At 46.8% G+C, this 23,553-nt stretch overlaps 1 protein-coding gene across 2 annotated transcripts in view; it reads left to right on the top strand.

The window, feature by feature from the left end:
• The window catches only part of UBE2G1 (ubiquitin conjugating enzyme E2 G1), a 101,437-nt gene that overhangs the window by 47,479 nt on the left and 30,405 nt on the right, over nt 1-23,553 (top strand). For both annotated transcript variants that reach the window (XR_004280445.1, XM_032320105.1), the window contains exon 2: nt 20,465-20,567. Coding sequence is in view for 1 of the 2 variants with exons in the window: in XM_032320105.1 (XP_032175996.1) it covers nt 20,465-20,567 (103 nt within the window). In the remaining variant the exon portion in view is untranslated. The remainder of the gene's footprint in view (nt 1-20,464; nt 20,568-23,553) is intronic.

The raw sequence follows: 23,553 nt of genomic DNA, 5'->3' as shown, positions 1-23,553 counted from the left end.
CTTGTGTTTTCTTCAGACAGTATCATAGCTTTCGTCGTTCTGTGCAGGTCTTTGATTCACCGCCATTTCTGAATTTGGATGCCGTAGGGGTCGGCATCACTGATTGAAGACACGGTCCTTCCCTGCTGAGTGCTGTTGGTCTCGGTGACGAGAATCATGTGACCGTGTATGTGAGGGTTTATTGTGGGGCTTTTATTCTAATCCATTGACTTGTGTGTCCTTTCTTGTCACTGCTACACTGTTTCGATTATTGCAGCTTCGTAGGAAGCTTTGAAATCAGAAAATAGGAATCTTTCATCTTTGTTCTTTTTCAAGATTGTTTTGGCCACTTTGGTCCCTTGAGATTCTGTATGAATATTAGGTTTTCTTTGCAAAAAATGTCTTTTGAGATTCTGATAAGGATTTTATTGAATCTGTACATCTCTTTGGGTGGACTTTTTGCATATTTGAAGTAAAAATTTGGTTAAGGGTCTCATTTTAAAAAAAATATTTTTTCGGTCTCTTTCAAGTGTTTGTCCTTACTCTGAGGCTGTGTGTTCACATGCAGGGAGCGTGCATGTGACACGTGGTTTAGAGAGCCATAGATACAGCAGCGCGTTGCTGCCTCTCAGGTGGCGATGTGGTTGTGTGACGCCTCAGAACCGTGGAAGCAGAGTCTGGGTAGTCAGCTGAGGTCTGGAAACAGAAGCCGGTTTCTCAGGATGCTCCAGGAGGAACACTGTAGGAATCGGATGTCCTCCTGGGGGCCTGGGGTCACAGGAGGACGACACCGCCTGGAGCCTGGATCTCCGTCCGAGAGTGCTGCCCGGACCCAGGTGCCCGTGTGAAGTCGTCATCTGCAGGCGGGAGCTCCAAGGGCCGGGGCAGGGAGCGGAGGCGCTGGGAAGCAGGGCCTGCTGCAGCGCCATAAAGGAGAGCTGGTGGGAGCCCACCTTCGCGAGCTGGCCGCGCCAGTGACGGCCCCAGTGACGGCCCCAGTGACGGCCCCCCGAGCCCGCGCTCTGCGCATTCGTCAGGAGGACCTGGGCATCCGTTGGAACTGCTTGGGTTGAAATGTGATCTTAAGAGATGTTCTCTGGATCAACAAGCGCGGTCTAGAATATGTGTTTGCATGGTTCTTAATTCAAGTGTAGGGTTTCTGCCAAAGCGTTCACGTGTGATTTCCTCTGCCCTATATTTGCACTCTCCTTGAGCACGTACAGTAGAATTGTGTTCTAACAATAAACCCAAGTTAATCTGTAGAGCCAGACTGCAGCAAACTCAGTAATGCAAGGTGCCGGGGAGCACAGATGAGAGTGTTAACTTACAGTCCTGGTCTGGTATGTGGACAGGGCGTCGGATATTGTTTGGAAGGAGTTCAGCAGTTGTCAGCACGAGCACCCTGTGGGTGTGCTTGGGGGTGCAGAGGGCATATAATAAGAGGTAAATGGAAAACTTCACATTTTGAAGTTGGATCACAGAGGACCAGAATTATGTCTGAGAAAGAAGAATCGGGTGGCACTTTGCAGGTGGGGTTGCTGGGAAAGGCCGTGCAGGCTCGTTGGAGAGAGGTCGGCCACTGGGCGCCGGCTCCAGGGCTGGGCGACTGAGGAGAGGAGAGGGAGTGACGTCAGGTCAAGTGGAAGAATGGTTTTGGAGGGGCTGTGAGTTTAGGTTGAGCTCTGGTAGGACTGTCCAAACCTTGTGAAAGGTAAACTTGGAAGTAATCGCCTCTACAGGGTGGAACTTGAAGCCTTCCTTGTGTGCACACCCTTGAAGGACAAGGGCAGACGATGGGATCTTGTTGGAGGGCAGATGGAGGGAAAGCACGGGGAATGAAGGAAGACGGTCACTGAAGCCCGAGGCAGGGAAGGCTGGAGGGGAAGGGAAGTACGGAGGGAGAGTAATCCCTAAACCCAGGCGGTGTGCCCAGCTCCGTGGTTGGGGAAGCCCAGGGCACGAGATGAGCAGGATGGGGCTCTAAGGAAGCTGTTGCTCTCCTAGGGAGAGAGGGGTTACGCATCTGGAAGGGTACAGTTTCGTGGTACGACGTCTGTTCATGGGGTTGTGCAGCTATCGCTATCCCCAGAAAGATGTAGGGAAAGTACATTATATTCAAATAGTACCTTTCTTATGAGGGAAGGCATTCAAGAGAAATAGTTTTCTAGTTATCCCCAGAAAGTAGGGAAGCTTGTGACATAAAGGGCTGTTTGAATATATACTGGCTTGATGAGTTGTTGGACTATTGGTTCTTCCTCTCTCTTACTCAAACAGTGGTTTATGGGGATTCTTGAAATGCCTAAATGTGTGCATGTGTCTCCAGCCCACGCCGGACCCGCCCCTGTTCGTTCTCTGATGCGGCTGCGCTTTCCTTCCCAGGACGCATTGCCACTTGCTGTACATAGTACTCGTGTGCGTGTGTTTCTGGCCAGATGGACAGGCCACGGGACTCTTCTCTCACGGGCAGTGGGAGCAACGGCTTCCTGCTCGTTGCTGTGTCTCAGTGCCTAGCACATCCTCAGGGACATTTCTGAATAGATGAGTTAGTTTAGTCAAGTTGACATCAGCTGTTAAAAGGGAGAGCAAAGGGGGAAAGTGGATACAGGCAGAGTATTCACTAAAATTAGCTTTTAATAAAAATACATACCAAGCAATTCTGTGTACTTAACTGCGGTATAAACTGGCTGTTCAGTATTCTCACAGCAAAATTCAGAGGCCAGTTTGGTAAGTTACACAGATCATCGAATAGATAAGATAAAAAAATAAGCCATTTGCTCCAAAGAAGCCTACACATTGCCGAGGTCAGAAAACTTCTCTTGAATGCCTTCCCTCATAAGGAAGGTACTATTTGAATATAATAAGTAACACCCTCAAAAAAGTCCTTCTAGTAAATATAGAAGACAGCTTTCAGTATGGGTGGAAAACAGTTGGGATAGTTTTATCATGTTTTAGGATTAAACCTAGACTAATGATGTTAACAGTAGCAATGATGGAAGGAGAGAGACGCTAGAGACATTTTGGAAGGAAGGAACATCAAGAGTGGGTGACCAGAGAGTCTTTTAAAAAAATATCTTATTTATTTATCTGAGAGAGCATGCAAGCGAGAAAGCACACGCAGAGGGAGAGGGAGAAGCAGGCTCCCCACTGAGTAGGGAACCCACATGCAGTACTCAGTCCCAGGACCCTGGGGTCATGACCTGAGCTGAACGCAGACACTTAACCCACTGAGCTACCCAGGTGCCTCTAGGGGGTCTTTATTTACAGTGAGGGGACAAGTCATAAATGGAAGGGAGGCAATCAGGGAGTGAATCCTGACCCTGCATGGGTCAGGAAATGGGGCTTGGGAGGTGGTGAGAAGGGAGAGAATGTGTAGGATGAAAATAGATTCAGTACCCCTCCTGCCGTGAAAATTTGCTTTGCTTTTAGATTATAAAAATATTCATAATGCTTTTTAAAAAGTGCCCCTCCCATTTTTTTCAAAAATACTAAAAAGCGGGATGCCTGGGTGGCTGAGTTGCTTACGTGTCTGACTCTGGCTCAGGTCATGATGTCAGGTCCTGGGATGGAGTTCCAAGTCAGGCTCCCTGCTCCTCCTGGGGCCTGTTTCCCGCTTTTCCCTCCCACTGCTTGTGCTCGCTTGCTCGCTCTCTGAAAAATAAATAAATAAAAATAATTTTTAAAAAGTACTAAAAAGCTATATATCTAAAAAAACATTTTGCAACATCTTCTCAAGTATTTTATTTTTTTCAGAAGATTTTATTTATTTGAGAGAGACAGCTGGGAGGGGCAGAGGGAGAAGGACAAGCAGACTTTGCACTGAGCGTGGAGCCTGTCATGGGGCGGATCCCGGGACAGGGAGACCACGGCCTGAGCCGAAATCAAGAGGTAGGTGCTCAGCCCACGGAGCCACCCAGGCTGCCCTCCAGCATTGTGTTGTCAGAGTGACACCGCCAGGGGCCTCGGTCAAGCCTCTCTGTCAGCTTTTCTGTGTGTGAGCCTTGTTAGCCTTGCAGAATGGAAACTTAAGATGGCTTTCATTTCCAAAAAGGGCCTGTTGTAGAGATAAGCGGTTTGCTTTCTGATGTGACCGTGTCTGTTACTAGTTGTTGCGGTCACTAGGGACTGTGTTGTGCCTTTCTCTCCGCAAAGGCTGTGTGACCAGTGACACTGAATGCACGTGGTCTTGCGCCTGCTCTGAGCCTCTGAGACGGTCTAGGACCTGCCCTGCAATGTGACTTTCCTGCTGCGTCCTGGTCTGGCTCTTTGCCGCTTCACACCTTTGCCGACTTGGAGCGCCCATTGCTGTGCCCGCGTGGTGCTCGGTGGTGGCCGTGCAGACTCTGGTTGGAAACGCGTTGTGCAGGGGTCTCCCTGCTCCTCAGAGCAGCACCGTGCCATGCTGGCTGGCCGCATCTCCGTCGTTACTTCCGCACAGAAAGTCTCATGTGTGGCAGAGGGAGGTGCGGTCACAGTCAGGCTGTGGTCGTTGGTTTTGTTGGGAGGGCTGTCCTCCTCTGGGCCTCCTGCCAGCGCTCACCTGCATCTTCCCAGGACGTCCCGGTTTCTTAGCAGCCGTGTTTGCCTCATGTACAGATCACTGGAATGCACGGGGGGGCGTGGCGGGTCAGGCTTTGTCACACTGCATCTCTGGCCGTGCAGCAGGCTCCTCTCCCTTTACCGGTGTGACTACAATAATAAAAAAGCACACACAAATAAATGGTGACTAGAATTAGAAGGACGTCGGCTGTCAGTGCTACGTTAGGAAAGGGTTTGAAGAGGAGTTCAAGGTGTGATGGGGGAGGGGCACCGAAAAATGGATTGATGCGTATCGTATGTATTCATGAATGAATTAATGAATAACATAGGAATTAGTACATTTATACATGTAAGTACATGTGACGTATATGCGTATATAAGCACATGCGCGCACACACAAATACACGGCATAAGTCAGTGCAGCAGTACATCCTGCTGTCTCTCCTCTTTGGAAGAAGTCTTGGCCGGGCTGCTGCATAGGTGGTCTCTCCATCGCAAGGGCCCGGGGATTGGGCCTGCTTCAGAGAACCAAGAGTCAGTATTGAGTTTGAGACACATTTGTGACTTACTGTGTATCACCCACCCTAGTTTTTACTTTGTGCCTTACCTTTTCTGGTATTTGTTATAGGAGTCCTCTCACACAGGCACCAAAAGTGCATTAAAACTTGGTCATGTGTGAGTAATTTTTTTAAAAGATTTTTATTTATTTATTTGAGAGAGTGAGTGAGAGAGAGCATGAGAGGGGACAAGGTCAGAGAGCGAGGCAGACGCCCTGCTGAGCAGGGAGCCCAATGCAAGATTCAGTGTGGGACTCGATCCTGGGACTCCAGGATCATGACCTGAGCCCAAGGCAGCCGCCCAACCAACTGAGCCACCCAGGCACCTGAATTTTTTTTTTCTTTCTTTCGTTTCTTTTTCTTTTCTTTTCTTTTCTTTTTTTTTTTAAAGTAAGCTCTAGGCCCAACGTAGGGCTTGAACTCACAAACCTGAGATCAAGAGTCATGTGTTCCACCAGCTGAGCCAGCCAGGTCCCCCTAGTAATTTTTTCCTTATCATTCATTTCTGGGCAGACAAAGCTGAGTTTCGTTATCTTGCTTAGTCCAGCTAGAGAATTTAAAAAAAAAATCAAAACTTAAATTATTTTGGTAAAATTTTTATTGTGTGTAAATGTATAATGTGATAAAAGTTTTCGACTTGCTCCTCTCTTTCCCAGTGGACAATTTTATAAATTCCCAAAGAGCCTGTTATGTTGTATTGACCTGATTATTCTTTTATTCATCTCACTTCAGTTACTCCATCATGAAAATTATGAAGTTTCCTATTTCATTTGAGCCCATTATAACCTTGAGACCAAAATTATAAACCTGAGACAGCAAGGAAACACTCTGGGCCAGAGGGGTGGGCAGACAGAGTGAAGGGCAGTGGGAAGCAGGCTTGCAGGTGTGGACCGAATGAGCCCCGGGAGTGAAAGGCACAGCATAGGGAATAGGGTTCGTGGTACTGTGACAGTGTCGTGTGGCAGCCACACGTGTGGTGACCGTCATCGAACCACTGCGCTGTACACCTGAAGCTAAGGTAACATTGTGTGTCAGCTAGACTAAAAACATTCTGGACCAATCCCAGTATAGATGCCAGCATCCTCAGTAAGATCTTAGCAAATTGAAACCTGCAGGACAGTAAACGGCCAGTGGGGTTCTCCTGAGGAGTGTGCAGGTGGTGTCTTCCTGTGACGGTTGGAGCCGTAACGTGGGTGCATCAGAGGGGCTGCGGTCCTGTGGGCTGTGTGGGGCAGAGACGGTACATGTGCATGTCAGAAGGCATTTGAAAAGATCCAGCTTTCAGCCTTTAGAAACCAGACGGGAACAACAACAAAAAGCAATTTAGAGCCGTAGGAAAAGAATGAAATGCTTTAATGTGTAAATAATAGTTGTTGAAAATCAGCACTAATTATAGGTATAATCAGAAGTCAGGAATACTAAAAAGGTGTATATTGCCATTATTGTTCATACTTTTATTAATGTTCTAGCCAATACAGCAAAACAAGACAAAAAGCAAGACATGAATAATGGAAACGAATCAAATGATATGTTACCAAAGGCAGATCTCCTTTAAAACTCCAGGAAAATCAACTGAAAGTTAGAAAGGAGGGCTAAGATTGGTATCTGAATGCATATTTAAAAATTGATGATTTTATTTAATAAATGAGTTAAGAGAAATGAAAAGCGTAAAAGTAAGTGACAGGAATGGCATGTTATTTATTGGTAATTTGTGTATAAAATTCACCTCACTTAGGTAAATTAACCCTAATTGAACAGTGGATTGGTTTTTGTTTACTTGATCAGAATCCAGAATGTTGTTTGGGGCTATTGTGCGTCTGAGCAGTTTTAGGTAGGGACTTTACTAGACAGAATTCAGCACATCTGCAGGAACACCTCTCGAACCCTGGGTTGCATTTCTCTGTGGGTACCGTTGGCTTAAACAAATGTGTGCTTCCACATTCTTCACGGCAACCAAGGCCCCGAGAGGACTTCCTACTTGAGCTCTGGCCAGGCCTGGTGCAGAGCTGTGCTGACGGTTGGGAGCCCTGTCTGACCAGGCTGGTCACTCTGACCGACAGTGTCTCACACGCAGCCTGGCTCTTTCTCCCTCCATAGGAAGCATTGGAGACTCAGCAAGAGAGCTGGACTCGCCTGGCGCATCCACGTCTCAGGTTGTTCGCAGGTGTTGGCCTCCAGCTCCAGGGAACAAGGGCAGTTTGCTGTGAGCACCACGTGCCCTTGGCCCTACATCCTGCACCTTCTGTGGCGTCTGAGTGTAGACTTCATCCGGGAAGTTGGGTGGGGTGGAGGGGATGGCTGGCGTGTCAGCGGGTGTGTCCTAACCCTGCTCCAGGGGCCTAGGCTGCTGCATCTCATCTCTTTGTGGTTGTTTCCTTATGTCCTTTTAAAGCCGTGAAAGCAGTGAAGCCAGAGCACTGGTCGGCAGAGGGCAGAGAGCTCGGGCATTGGTTCCAGCACCTGGAGAGCTGCCAGCTTTCTGTGAGGGTGGTCAGTGGCCAGCTGCCTTGAGCTCAGTACCAGTCCCTTTTTTCCCTTTTCTTTTAACTTATTTTATTTCTGTTTTGTTTCTTATATGATAGTATATTTCCATTTCTTTTCTTAGGGATCTGCTGTTCCCCCCAGCTGGAAATAGTCCACATGTCTGTCATACATTGTATCTGGACTTTGCAGAACACGTGTCTTAGGTCATTATAGACATGCTGAAAAGCCAGTGGAGACCTAAAGCACATATGTGCACTCACCCCCATCAGCTTTTAGCTCCTGACTTTTTTTTTTTTTTTTTTTAAGATTTTATTTATTTATTTGACAGATCACAAGTAGGTAGAGAGGCAGGCAGAGAGAGAGGAGGAAGCAGGCTCCCCGCGGAGCAGAGAGCCCAGTGCGGGGCTCCATCCCAGGACCCTGGGATCATGACCTGAGCCGAAGGCAGAGGCTTAACCCACTGAGCTGCCGCCCACTCCCAACTATTTTTAAAAAAGATTCCCTACCATTAAGTTCTTCCTTTCTCCCCATTGCCTGAAATACACTTTTTCCAGTCATAAAAACAAGTATTACAGAAAATGTAGGGGTTTAATTTTTAGTAGTTTATTTGGAACCCTTTCTAGGTGCCCTGTAGCCAACTTAGGGGTGTGTGTGTGTGTGTGTGTTTACAACACAACAAATGATAGACTTTCAGGTGGGGGGTTTTCCAGTTTCTTGGTAGATACGCAAGGGGAGAGAAGTGCCGTTTCAGGTGGGTGTGAAGCTGAGTGGTGAGTGAGGGCCTGACCACCTTCCATCCAGGGTCAGCAGTAGGTGGACCCAAATCCTGGAGAAAGGATGGCTTACTTCATAAACTGCCGGAACAACTGACTGGTCCCACTTACTTCATAAACTGCCAGAACAACTGACTGGTCCCGTTTACGATTGGTAGATGGGAGCTGGGACCATAGCTTTATGTTTGTCTGAACTCTAAAAGGATCATGATAGTTACCGAGTGTTTATCACGTGCCGAGTACAAGGTTAGATGCTGGACGTGTGTGAGTCGATTCCTCAAACATGAAGTGGACACTGCTGTCCCCGTTTGGCAGATTTGGAACCTGACTATGCCCAGACCATTAGCCAGTAGTTGAAATAAAACAAGAGATAAGACTGTTAGAAGAAAGCAGTCCAGAATATTTTAGTCCGGGTGGACAGAGGGGGTTTTCTATGCATGACAGACTAAGGAATCATGAAGCTTGTTTTTTTGTTTGTTTGTTTGTTTTTAATGTGCATTCCTTGGACTTCTGTTTAGCAAAAAAATGAAAATTTACAAAGCTAAAACAAATCAAGAATATTTTAAAATAAAATGGCAGTTATCCAGGGCCATAGTGTTTAAAAGGCTCACCCAAATGAGTGAGAAGCAGATGACTTAATGTTTTTTTGTTTTGTTTTTGTTTTTTTAAGATTTTATTTATTTATTTGCCAGAGAGAGAGAGAGAGAGTGTGAGCACAGGCAGGCAGAGTGGCAGCAGAGGCAGAGGGAGAAGCAGGCTCCTCGGTGAGCAAGGAGCCTGATGTGGGATTCGATCTCAGGACGCTGGGATCATGACCTGAGCCGAAGGCAGCTGCTTAACCAACTGAGCCACCCAGGCGTCCCTGACTTAATGTTTTTAAAAAGGGCAAAAAACACAAGCAGGTAGTACATTAAGAGATACAAATTGTCAGTGGTCCGTGGTCAGTGTTAGTGCTGCAGGGAAGTGGGTGCCCACAGTGTTCCCACAGATATGAGTTAAAGCAAACTTTTCCTGGATAACGTGCATGTTCCTTTGACCCACAATTCAACTTACAGGAGTCCAGATTCTGGGTTTACTCCTCAGACGCACAAGGACAGTACAAAGATGTTCTATGGCAGTTTTTTATACTTGAAAAAAATGGGGGGAGCCAAGTAACTGATGTTTGTGCTGTAGCTGTGTGACGCACAAGGTGTAAAGTGATTCTGTTTTCTGAGCATAAGGGTATATTCAAAACTGGAAAGAGTGGGTCTAGCAAGTTGTTAGCAGTGTTTGTTTGAAGGATGAGCAGGAAGATTGAAGATTGCTTATATTGTATTTCCCTGTGCTATTTTAGAATAAAATAGCTTTTTAAATAGAATTAAGAGAATCGAAGTATAAAGGAAGTTGAGAGAACCCACCACTGAGCAGTAAGCATCGTCCGCGTTCAGTGGGGTCCGCTCCAGACCCTCGCAGTGTGTGTGCGGGGGGCATGCGGAACTAGAGTAGGCACCAGTTAAAGGTCGTCCTGTCGGTTGCGTTTGCCTGAACGAAACAGAAGCAGCTGGAAGGTGTTACTGGAGGCAGCCCTGAAGTGGGAGAGACAGTCGTCACTGTGGGGTGGCTCCTGTGAGCCCACTAGCAGAGGGACGGTGATCAGAACCTCTTGGAGTCCTGCGAGAACCCTTGATGGTGGCCTGTGTGCCGGAGCAGGCTCGGACGCGTCTTCCTCCTCTCTCCCCTGTTTCCTGCCTTCTGTTCTATCTTGTTTTTTAGGTTAGCCCTGTTTTTACATGAGCAGCAGTTAGAGTGTACTTCTTACAGCTTGTCGTCAGTCACAGTGACTGTTTTACTTCCGCGTTGGCACGGGGTCAGGGAGTGCACTGGCCGTTTGGTCTGGCTTTCCCGCTGCAGCCTTCTGTGTTTTCGTTCGTTTCCCAGCAGTTACGTCAGGAAGGCCCCTTCCCTCGAAAGTCCTGCATTCACAGGGCTTGGGGACACTCACCTGCCATTGGACCACGTCAGGAAGGCCCCTTCCCTCGAAAGTCCTGCATTCACAGGGCTTGGGGACACTCACCTGCCATTGGACCCTGGCCTCCTCTGGTTTCGTGCTTTTCATGCCCTGCTTGCCTTCAGACTTGCTGCTCATCCCGTGCTGGGCGCGACCTGCCGTCTGCCCCCGGCCCACCGCCCGCGACACTGCTGCCCACTGCTTGGTTCGTCTCCTGGTGCTCCATGCCGTGCGCCCCGGGCTGCACTCGTGCTGGCCTGTGCAGTGTGTGGTCCATCTGTGCGTTTCGTTCCTTATTACAGGAGAGTTTTATGTGTGTATTGGTCACATTTTTGAATTCTAATCCCTTCAGGAATACCAAATCTCCCTTTATCGTCTTTACTCCATTCAAGCGTGTAATTAGTTGTTCACCTTCTTAAAGTTAGGGCCATTTGTTTTATTACAGTTTCTAAGAAGTTTTTTTTTTTTTTTTAATTTTATTTATTTGACAGAGAGAGAGAGAGAGAGAGAGAGATCACAAGTAGGCAGAGAGGCAGGCAGAGAGAGAGGGAGAAACAGGCTCCCCGCTAAGCAGAGAGCCTCGTGCAGGCCTTGATCCCAGGACCCTGAGACCATGACCCGAGCTAAAGGCAGCCCCTTTACCGACTAAGGCACCAATTTCTAAGAAATTTTTGTCCTTTCCAATGTGACAGTAATCCGTGTCTCTGTTTTTTCTCCTTTTATTTCTTTACGTTGTTCCTGCTTGGCTTGGCTGTCTCTGTTGTTTTATAATTAATGTCTTCTTTCAGGTCTTTTTTTTTTTTTTTTTTAAAGATTTTTTTTTTTTAATTTATTTATTGACAGAGAGAAATCACAAGTAGATGGAGAGGCAGGCAGAGAGAGAGAGAGAGGGAAGCAGGCTCCCTGCTGAGCAGAGAGCCCGATGCGGGACTCGATCCCAGGACCCCGAGATCATGACCTGAGCCGAAGGCAGCGGCTTAACCCACTGAGCCACCCAGGCGCCCTTTCAGGTCCTTTTTTATTTTTTATTTTTTTTTTTTATTTTATTATTTTTTTTTTTTAAAGATTTTATTTATTTATTTGACAGAGAGAAATTACAAGTACACTGAGAGGCAGGCAGAGAGAGAGAGAGAAGGAAGCAGGCTCCCTGCCGAGCAGAGAGCCCGATGCGGGACTCGATCCCAGGACCCTGAGATCATGACCTGAGCCGAAGGCAGCGGCTTAACCCACTGAGCCACCCAGGCGCCCTCAGGTCTTTTTTAAAAAAGATATCATTTCATAGTAATTTCTTTGAGATTCTTTTTCTGAAGTTTTCCTGAAAAAAAATTTTTTAAAGATTTTATTTATTTGACAGAGATGACAAGTAGACAGAGAGGCAGGCGGGGAGCGGGGGAAGCAGGCTCCCTGCTGAGCAGAGGTCCGGATATGGGGCTCGATCCCAGGACCTTGGGATCATGACCTGAGCTGAAGGTGGAGGCTTAACCCACTGAGCTACCCAGGTGCCCTGTTTTCCTGAATTTTTATATGTGTTATTAAATGGTCAAAGTGAACTTGGGATAGCAATTCGAACCCCTCATTCTTGTGTTGAGAGATTTTTCTTTTTTTTATTGTGAGTCTCTTGATGCAGTTGGTGGTAACAAGGCAGGGTGAGGAGAGGTGGACTTCACTTTGAGGTTGCTGAGACCATGGGGCAGGCGAATACAAAAGAAAACAGATGTATTGATAATTAGAAATAGAGTAACTTGACTTCATTTCATTGTGTAAAAACAAGTAGATAAGGAGATAAGACCTGTTAGATACTAAATAAAACCGAACCTGGTTTTGAAAATTTTATACCCAGAATTTAGTTTGAGCAATCCTTAAGAAAACGGGGCTGAAGTAAAGTTGAGTAATGACTCCCCTGTGTTGGCGGCAATAGGACAGACTCTCCACGCTCACCTGCCCTGAGCCAGTCCCCGCCCCGTCCCCCATCCTTGAGTGGGGTGCTTGAGGGTGGAAGACAGCGCAGACCATTGCTGTGCTGTATTCGGGATGGGAGGGCGGAAAGGAACAGAGTCCACCGGAAATGTAAGCTCAAAAAATACTACTCTTCCAGAGGAGAAATAGGTGCCCTTAGTTGGAAGGGACAGGAGTTGGACTAGAATGAAGTATAGATAAAGGAGATTTGCCTCAACCAAATTGGTGGGAGGGCGGGCGAGACACCAGGTGTCGGGAACGGGAATGCTGGTAGGGCCTCTTCCTGTTGCTTACTTCTGCTTACTTATCTCCGTTTTGGCTTTGCTTTCTCATATCGCCTTTCTCCTTGAGATTGGAACTCCCTTTCTTAATTCCAGTTTGAAAAATCTCCCAGAACTCATTCTCCTGGCTTGCGTCTGCGTTCATTCCCTGGTATCAGGGCCCTGGGTGTGGAGGCCGTGCGCGACGGCTCCTGCTAGAGACGCGTGGTAGCCGTGATGGATTCGCTGTGGGTGCGTAGTGTCTCCTCGGACTTCAGCACTCTGGCGGACACGGGTTCCTCTTGGGGTGGCCTGCAGCCTAGTGAGCAGGTGGCTAAGCCTGTGCTCTAAGGCGGGCGGTCTGTGGCCGACACAGGAGCTCCTCCGGCTGGCTGGGCTGTCTGGGTTGCACCCTGCTTCACTGATGGGAGGAGGAGCTTCGGAAGAGTGAGTGAGTGAGGGGGGTGGGCGAGGACCGGCGCGTCAGGACAAGGCTAGGGAGACCGCTGACATTCCCACACAGGTCCGACTGACAAAAACTCTGCATGATATTGACGAACTAATGAGAAGCTTAGAGGAAACTAATGTTTTCTCTGTTAATTTTGGTGAGTTGATTTGTGGCGATTTTAATGTTTTAGATTATAATGATAATTTATTCTTATAATAAGGTCAACATTGTTTTAATAAACCATCTCAGTACTTAGGAGGAATAATTAGTGTCTGGATAAAAGGTTCTTTTTGTAATTTCAGAAGTTCAAAAAGAAGCCAGTGTAAGAATAGTCACTTTACAGAAGTGCACCCACAGCCTGGCTGTGCGCTACATAAATAAGCTCCACAGGGATGCACATGGCCTGGGTCAGGAGACCACGGCTGCCCAGATGCCATGCAAATCCGTGCTGGGCTACGAATACCAGTGTGTGTTGGCTTTGTAGCAGGTGCCGTGCTCTTGGCAGGGCGCACTTAGAGTTAAAGCAGCTTATTTCCCTAAGAGTCAAGTGTAAAGTGGTACATAGTTGGGTCTTTGAACTTGTTTGTCCCAGGCCTGCCATATCTGATGAGACTCAGTGATGGTTGGTTTCCATGTGATCGATAAAAAACAGTAGAGCCCGTTATCAGACTTTTTTAGTATTTTTTTTTTTAAAGATTTTATTTATTCATTTGACAGAGATAGATCACAAGTAGGCAGAGAGGCAGGCAGAGAGAGAGAGGGAAGCAGGCTCCCCGCTGAGCAGAGAGCCCGTCGTGGGACTCAATCCCAGGACCCCGAGATCATGACCCGAGCCGAAGGCAGCGGCTTAACCCACTGAGCCACCCAGGTGCCCCAGACTTTTTTAGTATTCTTCTGGCTTCGACAAATGTCAGATATACAGTAACAGCAGAGTAGCCTGATGGGTGTAAGGAGTCTCCCTGGGCTCCCCTAACCTCAGCTGTCCGTCAAGAGCAGCCGTTTCCCCCGTCCCGTAGGGTATTGAGGCTCGTCACAAGTATCATATGTCAGTGACCATTTGTCTGCATCTCTAACAACTGGGGTGGGAACACCAGTAGATGGCCTTACCACATTCTAAAGAATCAATGATTGTTTCGTGTTATTAAGGTTGCACTAACATCTTACTACTAATACCTGGTCAGCCTTCTCATGTTCACTTGTAGAAATGAGCATCTCTAGTGCCCAGGGATGGGCACATTCTTTCTGAAGTCTGAGCTCGGTCCTCTCTTGTTCCCACGTGATGTCCTTATTGAGGGCTCCAGGCCATGCCCTTTAGAATTTCCTGGGCCGTCTGTAACCACATTTCTCTGTGTGTTCCTGAAATTGGTCATTGTGTCCGGGGCGTGGACAGGCTCAGCGTAGTGAGGCAAGATCACTTCCCGAATGGGGGTTTGGTCATCCGGAGATTCATAGTACCTGCTTGTCTTCCTTCTTAAAGTACCTGCACTAAAGTGACAGCATGGCAGTGCGTCCATTTTTCATTTTTTAATTGGGCTATTTCTATAGAGAGATACCTTATTTGATCAAATTTTAATTACTGTTTGATTACTTGGTAGTACAATTTTGTATATAAAAGGAAGAATAAATCTTGAATCTTTTGCTGTTGTAAATTGGTTGTACAGGACTGGCTGGCTCAGTCAGTCAAGTGTCTGCCTTCGGCTCAGGTCATGATCTCAGGTCCTGGGGTTGAGTCCTGTATCAGCTCTCTGCTTGGTGGGGAGTCTGCTTCTCCCTCTACCTGCTGCTCCTCCTACTTGTGCTCTGTCTCTGACAAATAAATAAATAAAATCTTTTAAAAACTGGGTTTTACAACAAACAAAAAGATAATTAGCATCCAGAAATGGTGGAACCAATAGGTGGGTTGCTTTTGATACCACTGTTTATTATAGACTGTTCATCATTACTGGCTTCATTGATACCCAGATTGTCCTGTATATGACCAGTGGCGACCTCTCTAAGTTGGATGAGTCCTTTTAAGAAGACCATGGTATTATTTGACAGCTTCCTTTTTAATTGGTCTGTATGAGATGAGCCTAGAACCTGTCCTGCCCTAGACCTGCCATCAACGCTTCCTCTGAAGGTCCCTGGGCCCTGTAAGTAGGAAATCCTGTTGGGAGTCATATTCTGGGAACTAGGGATGCTCATTTCTACAGGGCTGGTCATTTTTCCTCCACCTTTTCAGTGGACACAGCTCAGAATTTTTAAAGCTAAATCATGGATTCTTACTGAAACTTGTGATTCACATTCAAAATTATAGAGTTCTTAGTTTTCATATGCTCTCCCCATTCCCATTCTCTTCTGGTCTCACCTCGAGTAACAACTCTCGCAGGAGTGCGTACATGCATTATTGTCCACTCCTTACCCCTCTGCAGATGGTTATTCTCAAGGACATCTTCTGTAGACCACTTTGGCCTGCAGCAATTTCCAGATTGACTGCAGACATGCATAATGCTTATCTAACAATGATGTGACACTCCAGGATTTACTGAGTTTTAAAAATTGAAGTAGTGGGTGCCTGACTGGCTCAGTTGGCTGGGTGTCTGCCTTCGGCTCGGGTCATGATCTTGGAGTCCCAGGATCAAGTCCTGCACTGGGTTCCCAGCTCTGTGGGGAGTCTGCTGCTCCCTCTGACCTTCTGCCCTTTCTTGCTTTCTCTTACTCTCTCTCTCAAATAAATAAAATCTTAAAAAAAAAAAAATTAAGTAGTGGGGCACCTGGGTGGCTCAGTGGGTAAAAGCCTCTGCCTTCGGCTCAGGTCATGGACTCAGGGTCCTGGGATCGAACCCCACGTCGGGCTCTCTGCTCAGTGGGGAGCCTGCTTCCCCCTCTCTCTCTGCCTGCCTCTGTGCCTACTTGTGATCTCTGTCTCTGTCAAATAAATAAATAAAATCTCTTTTTTTAAAAAAAGAAAAAGACAAAGGTTTCATATAAAAAAAAATCGAAGTAGAACATAGACAAAGAAAAGTACGTAAATATTTTGTGCAGCTGCCATTACGAGTATTCCTGAAGCCCCTTTTTATGCCTCCTTCCAGATACTACTCATTCCCTTTCTGAAAGAAAAAGAAAAAAGACAGTCTTGTCCTGATTTCAGATACTAGTCATTATTAGGGTGCCTGGGTGGCTCAGTGGGTTAAAGCCTCTGCCTTTGGCTCAGGTCGTGGTCTCAGGGTCCTGGGATCAAGTCCCACATCGGGCTCTCTGCTTATCGAGGAGACTGCTTCCCCCCTCCCTCTGCCTGCCTCTCTGCCTACTTCGGATCTCTGTCAAATAAATAAATAAAATTTTTTAAAAAGTACTAGTCATTAGTAGTTTTGCCTGTTTTAGAACTTTAAAATTTTGCTTTAGCAGTCGTGATTTGTGGAAAAGAGAGCTCTTTCCACCTGAAATTGTATCCAGGTATGTTCGGAAAGCTGAATGTCCGTGTCTGTCCCACGGAAAGTGTCTTTGCGGTCCTTATGGAGTATAGGCGGAGGCTGGGGCACGGCTGTGCGTGCGTGTCTTCAGCAGGCCCGGACTCTGTTCGCAGCATCCACTCCGCCTTGTACTTGGACGGTGCGCGCCTCCCCTCTCTTCTGTATTAGGGCCACGAGCTTTCACCCGTTACATTGCAGATAGTCTCTCCTGGTCTCTGCTTTGTGTTAAAGCTTTAGTCTGGATTTAAAATGTTTTGTGCAATATCATCTGAGTGTTGCGTTTTGGTTGTTGGAGGTGGCATAGGAAGGCCACCTCCAACCCATTATGAAAAAAAATTCTCTATTTTCTTTTCATTAAGTTTTATTGGTTAATTACGTCTTGCAGTGCATCCAGGTTTGAACATAGCGTGAAGTACCCTTATCAACATTTAGGTGTCAGTAGGATGCTTGAACATTTTTTTTCGGCCTTTTCCATGAAAAAACCTGGCATTTCGTCTTCGTATGGCTGCTACACTTCTCTGTCCACAGATTTCTAGAAAAGGGTTCGCCTTGTGTTTTTTCCCCTCATCTTTTTGTCAGCTCAGTGTTGCCTGGGTGGCCCATGACTTCCCATCACCCTGAGACTCGTCGTGCCTGGGGCATCCCTGGGCTGCTTCCTGCCGCACCTAGCGGACTGGGTTCAGACCTCCCTTTTCCCGAGGACTGTCTGTTTATTACTGTCGGCCACTTTCTCCTTTGGCTTCTTCAATATGATTTTTTCCTTGGGTTACTTCCTATTTCACTGTCTTCCTGTTCTTTGTCACTTCTGCGGCTTTTTTTTAAATCCCCCCTTCTGAGGACATCTGTGTCATTTTACCCCTCACATCACCAAGTTTGGTTGATTGATTCTCCTAAATGTCCCTGTTTTCAATCATGATTCCCAGGGTCATCCTACTACTAAAGGTACGCTTTCCAGGGTTACCTTGATGGCTTCCTTTTTGGTTTCTTGGTTGTCACTAGGGCCTAATTCTGTATCATCTATGCTCTGCAAGGTTTGTTTTTGAAAATGTGAATCTCATGGTCACCTCATTGTTTTAAAGACAAAACAAGACACAAAGCCTTCAAAGGCTTGTCATTGCCCTCTGGATACAGGGCTTATAAAGGCCCTTTGCTTCCCGGCTTCTGACCTCCTGCGGCTCTCGGCCACGTGTCGCCTTTGTTCGAGGCAGTTCCTGATGTTCGTGCTTCAGGTTCTTGTGTACTAACCCTCTGTGTGACCCTCGCAGCAGCCACCCAGATCCTCTTATTTCCCATCCAAGTACTAACCAGGCCCGACCCTGCTTAGCTTCCAAGATCAGACGAGATCAGGCGCGTTCAGGGTGGTATGGTGTCTCCTGTCTTTCTGGAAGCCCTTTTCTGCCTCTTCCTGGTGATGAGGTGCCCTTCTTTGTGCCCCTGCAGATTTCTGTGCTGCTGTTGACCCATTTACCACTCATGATGCTCACCTGTTTACTTCCGTGGGAATCGGGTTGAGACTCCGCAGGATTCGAGTGTCAGGGGTGGAGTGTGGGCTAGGAGTGTAATTACTGGGAACTTAACAGAAGGCAAAAGACCATTATTTGGTCAGTTATTTAGGGACGACCCCATGGGAAAGGGAAGCATTTTGCAGGTGTGGCATCAGAGTGTCAGATACCTGACAGGGTGCAGGCCCTGGGGGACCCCTGCTCGGGGCAAAAGCCGCACCAGACGTGAGGTAGTGGACATCTTCAACATGGGTGTGATCGCTCCTGTAGGAGAAGAGCAAGGAGGGCATGTGCAGGAGAGTTTTACAAATTACGATGTATTGACAAAGGGGAGAAGCAGTGATGTACTTTATGGGACATATAAGGGAATTCTCAACGGTAATTTTGACCATATATGCTAATTTCAGAACTTACCCACCTTCATTTATAGAACCCCACTGGAATTCTGATGGAAAATGCAGCAAGACTGATTTTCTAGATAAGTTCTAGAATCTTCCACAAGACTTGAATACAGTGTTGAAGAAAACGGTCTGAGAAATGTGATAAGATGAAATATGATTTTTCCTCTAGAAAAAGAACATGGCTGCCCATCCCTGCAGTGTTGTGTGCTGCGTCCTGCCCTGGGGACTGGGCTCGGGGCACCTCCCTGCATGTGAGCCCACAGTGGCCGCCGCTGCTCAGGGAATGTTTACGCGCAGGAACGAAATGCAGTTCCTATCTTCATGTCTTTCCATTTTCAGTATCTTTTTAAAAACGTCTTAGACTAAGCTATTTAAAAGTAAAAGTAAAAATACATTTCTTGCATTTTGAAATAGTGTACTGATTTAAAACGTTAGGTCTGTGTTGCCTTTTAGGCAAAAATTTAGACTTCTAAATAATCTTTCAACTTTTGAGAAAAGCCATTTGTATTTAAAGGCAAATTTATTTATTTATTTACTTATTTACTTATTTATTTATTTATTAAAGGCAAATTTACACTTGATCTTAGCCAAAAGGCCGAGAAGCGATTATTAAAGGCAGATTCAAAGGCAAAGTGCCTTTAAGCTCTGTGTTTCACTGGCATGTTGGGGTGTTAACTCCTAGTTAGTGAAATCACAACACCTCCTTATCCCTCAGAGAATTAAGATCTTCTCCGTTCAGTCCTGTCAAAGCGCTCTGGGCTGCATCATGCTTACGGTCACCATCAGATGCTTGAGGCTGATGGCAGGGCGGGTGTGAGAATCACACACCACTGAGGCCTTCGGCACACTCCTCCCTGCCCGCTGTCTCCCGTGCTTGGCCCCCATTGCTCCCCGTCTGACCTCCCTGTTGCTGATTTCTGTGTACAGTGTGTGTGCTTGGTTACCGCAGTGTTAGTGTTACTACTATGCAGGAGTGTATGTGGATTAATATGTATCAGATTTTCCAATTTAAATACGTACAATTCACTGAGTGTCAATTATGCCTCATTAAACAGCTGTTTAGATAAATCTGTTCATAATACCCATCATCAGTAGGTCGTTATTAAGTGCTATGTGTCTAGGAGCTGTCAGATGGCACTCCTGACCTGATCCAGTAAGCTCCCTTGTTGGCCTGGGTCCCTGCCCCCCACCCACCGTCCCTCCCCCCATGCTGCCACCACCTCACTGGCCCTCTGCTTCCATCATTTTCCATCCGCGCCACAGAACCCTCTCTCTGGAAGAGAAAACAGTCATGATGCCACTGCCATTCCTATAGGCTCTAGCTGTTGTTTTCTTCCTCTTCCTTCTCCCCCTCCCTCCCCCTCCTCTTCCTACTCCTCCATCGTCTTCTTCAAAACCCATTCTGTACACCCCATGTGGGGCTCAAACCCAGGCCCCTGAGATCAAGATGGAGCCAGCTGGGCGCATCTCTGGTTGTTACCATTAAGCTGGTCCTGTGTGCTGGGAGCTTGGCTGGCATCGGGGTCAGCACACACGGGCGAGTCCTGGGGATTCTGCTCTCCCCATGTGTGTCGAGTGTGGAGTCTGCCGAGCCCCACCTGAACACCAGCTGTAGCTGTGTGTCCCAAAGGTGACAGAGGGCTTGTCACACGGATGCGCGCTGGCATAAATGAAGGTTGGCTAAGTTCGGTGAATTCCCACAGAAGGGTATTAGGGCCTTGGCTGGTGCTTCTGAGAGTGTGCCCTGAAGACCACAGTGGAAGAATGACTGGGGTGCTGGTTGGGGTTAGTCGCGGGCACAGTCTGCGAGGGGTGTGCCTGAGTATCTGGGTCTGAACTAGCTCCATCTACCACCGCAGGGCTCCCTGGGATGCTAAGGGCCCAGCTGGAAACAACCGTGCAAGGGAGAGGGGTCCGAATGTGATCTGCACGGTTTGCTGCCCCACTGGGGCCCTCTGGTGCAGAAATAGGAATGTTCCGGCCATCAGGTAGTGTTTTGCTTCTAGACCCAGGTATATTTGCTGAACGGTTTGCACTTTCTATCATGTATATTCAGGTTCTGTAATTTATCTGTCGAGTGAAAATTATATGCCTAAAAGTTTTGATCAAAAAAATTTTTTTTTCCACAGAACTCAACAAAAATCCAGTGGAAGGCTTTTCAGCAGGTTTAATAGATGACAATGATCTTTACCGGTGGGAAGTCCTTATCATTGGTCCCCCTGACACACTTTAGTAAGTACCATGGAACAGACACTAAAGTAGCTCTCTTAATTAATTCAGATGGAAACTGCTTTGGTAAACTGAAGTGAAATTATTTTTTAAAGCAGGCAAAATGGCTGTGTTTAGGTGAAATCGTTAGTGCTAAATGATCATGTCTAGGGTTTTTGTGTTCTGCTTTTTTTTTCTGTTCTGAAATTCTAGTGTCTAAAACCTGTTGCTTTCTTAAATATATGACAGTTTCAAAAATTCAGATATTCTTAATACCTAGAATACATTTATTACAGAAAAGCTATTTTTAAGGTGAACGTATATATAAATAATGTACTTTTTACTTGTTTCTTGGGTATTGGGTTAATTTTGGCAGGATGGGGTTAGAAGGAAAGTCTTTATTAAAATGTTTCTCCCCTGCAAAGGGAACGTTGTCATTTCAAAGAGCCGTCTTTACCACTGCCAGCTCGTTGTCAGTCTAATTAAAGCACAGTGTTACACCTGGGAGACTCATATGGAACACGGTTTCACACGGCATGTCTGCAGGCCGAGACTCTCAAGGTCATCACTTGGAGCACTGCTTGAATTGGGTCCCCACAGAGCACTGATGAGAACTGATGTTTGCCTTCTCCCAGTTCGTAACTGTGATGGTAACTGTGATGGTCACGGCTAATCTCTTTGAATTAGCCCTCATTACCTATGCAAAGTCAGCCAACAAGAGTGCAGTGGAGTCCAAGAGCTGGAGAGAGCGGCGCGATGTCTTCAGTGTCCTGTCCCATGGTTTAGATTCAAAAGCCACAGCCTTACTTCCTGCTCTGGAGTTTTGCAGACTGACTGAAAGTTAGGAATAGTGTTCTAGAAGATGGGTCGTGCCCACCTGTGTTAGTGACTAGTATAAGCTCCATATTGTTTCTGGAAGCGGCGGCATGGCACAGAATGCAGTGAACTTCTCACTCACCACTGGGCCCCACAACGGAGGGGCCGATGTGTAGCGGAGTTTCTCGGGGACTGCACTTGCTCACTCAGCTCTGGTCCTCTGTGGCGCTAAGCAGGCAACGATTCGGTTACAGTAGTTTCTTTTTCTTTCTTTCTTTTTTTAAAGATTTTATTTATTTATTTGACAGAGAGTGATTTACAAGTAGGCAGAGAGGCAGGCAGAGAGAGAGGAAGGGAAGCAGGCCCCCTGCTGAGCAGAGAGCCCGATGTGAGACTCCATCCCAGGACCCTGAGATCATGACCTGAGCCGAAGGCAGCGGCTTAAGCCACTGAGCCACCCAGGCACCCCACGGTAGTTTCATCTTAGATGTTCAGAGATGGGGAAGCCCTGCCCACCATAGTCATACCTACCTGATGGAAAAGAAAATTCTGGCTACTTGGTACCAGGGCAGGCTGCCACAGGACAAACAGGGCGAGCTATGGTGTGGACTTTGGGTTTTCTGTCATCTGGAAGGTGACTCATGTTTTGTCATGATTGTTTCCAATCAGATTTTTTTTTTTTTTTTAAGAAGTCAGTCACACTTATTTCCCTGGTTTCATTTTTTTTTTTTTTAAGATTTTATTTATTTATTTGACAGACAGATCACAAGTAGGCAGAGAGGCAGGCAGAGAGAGGAGGAAGCAAGCTCCCTGCTGAGCAGAGAGCCGGATGTGGGGCTCGATCCCAGAACCCTGGGATCATGACCCGAGCCGAAGGCAGAGGCTTTAACCCACTGAACCACCCAGGCACCCCCAGAATTTTTTTCTGATATATTTCTCAGTGCAATGTTTGTATTGCTGATTGTTGAAAACTAAAATAACTCAGTTTGGTCATTCCGTGGTGTTTGTTTGGGTAGATAACAGTAGCCATTGAAAACCGTCTTTGAGGTATCCCCCCACAACCTTAATGTAATTATTTGAAAGCAAATTTTTCACTAAATTTTGCACGTAAAACTGTACAAATAACCTGGTTTATAAGCCTGATGAAGTTCAGGTGTTCAAGCTAATCACACTGCGTGAAGGTTTATTTAGAAGACACAGTGACAGTCCAGTGACAGAATCTTGTTACCTACCCCTGCTGTCGACAGGGGATAACGGGAGGAATTCTTCTGAACTGGTGACTGTCTGGAGGGTTAGTTGGGCTTCCAGGCCACGCTCCGTCTCTAAGGGCCTCCCAGAATTCTCACACTTTCTTGTGCCGTGGTGGCACATCTCCCCTGTATTTGATGTGTATCTTCACCGTCACCAAAAAGAGCCACATTTCAGCACTCCCTGTACTGACGGATAGTCCATTCTTTCTGCCAACTAAAAACTTATTTCTGGCCTTCAGTTTATCTTTACAAAGTGCCAGCTGCCGGTGTGAGATGTGGGTGGCAGAAGCCTTTGTGGCGGGCCCTCTGGAGTGTGGGCTTCCCAAGGAGACGGCTGGCAGCCACTTGCACAGTCCTTCCGATGGGACTGTTGGGCGGGAGCTGAACTCCATGCCACACGCACGGTGAATGCCCTGTGAGTAATGAGGCCTTATGGCAGTTGACAGACGTTGTAACCGTCGTCCAGAATAACCTGGACATGATTACTTCTTGTTAATATCTCTGAAATCCAAGTGTGATGGAAGTTATGGGATTGGTTTTTTTTGTTTTTTGTTTTTTTTAAAGATTTTATTTATTGACAGAGATCACAAGTAGGCAGAGAGGCAGATAGAGGGAGAGGAGGAAGCAGGCTCCCTGCTGAGCAGAGAGCCAGATGCGGGGCTGGATCCCAGGACCCTGGGATCATGACCCAGAGCTGAAGGCAGAGGCTTTAACCCACTGAGCCACCCAGGCGCCTTGAGATTGTTTTTTTAAAGCTCTCAAAACAAGAGGTTTAGGATTTATTATTTAATATTTACTGAGTCTAGGCCATCCCTTGGGCAATTTTCTACTTAGAATGATTGAAAAATAGAGCATCACACCAGCACTTACACTGCTCATTCATCTCGCTCAGTCGTTTTCTAGAGGTCTTAAGTTGGACACTGGGAGCGCGACCTGATACCAGC

The sequence above is a fragment of the Mustela erminea genome, chromosome 18 (genome assembly GCF_009829155.1).
Source record: "Mustela erminea isolate mMusErm1 chromosome 18, mMusErm1.Pri, whole genome shotgun sequence".
NCBI lineage: Eukaryota > Metazoa > Chordata > Mammalia > Carnivora > Mustelidae > Mustela > Mustela erminea.
The sequence above is the reverse complement of the archived record's forward strand: the minus strand, read 5'-3'. Positions and strand labels throughout refer to the sequence as shown.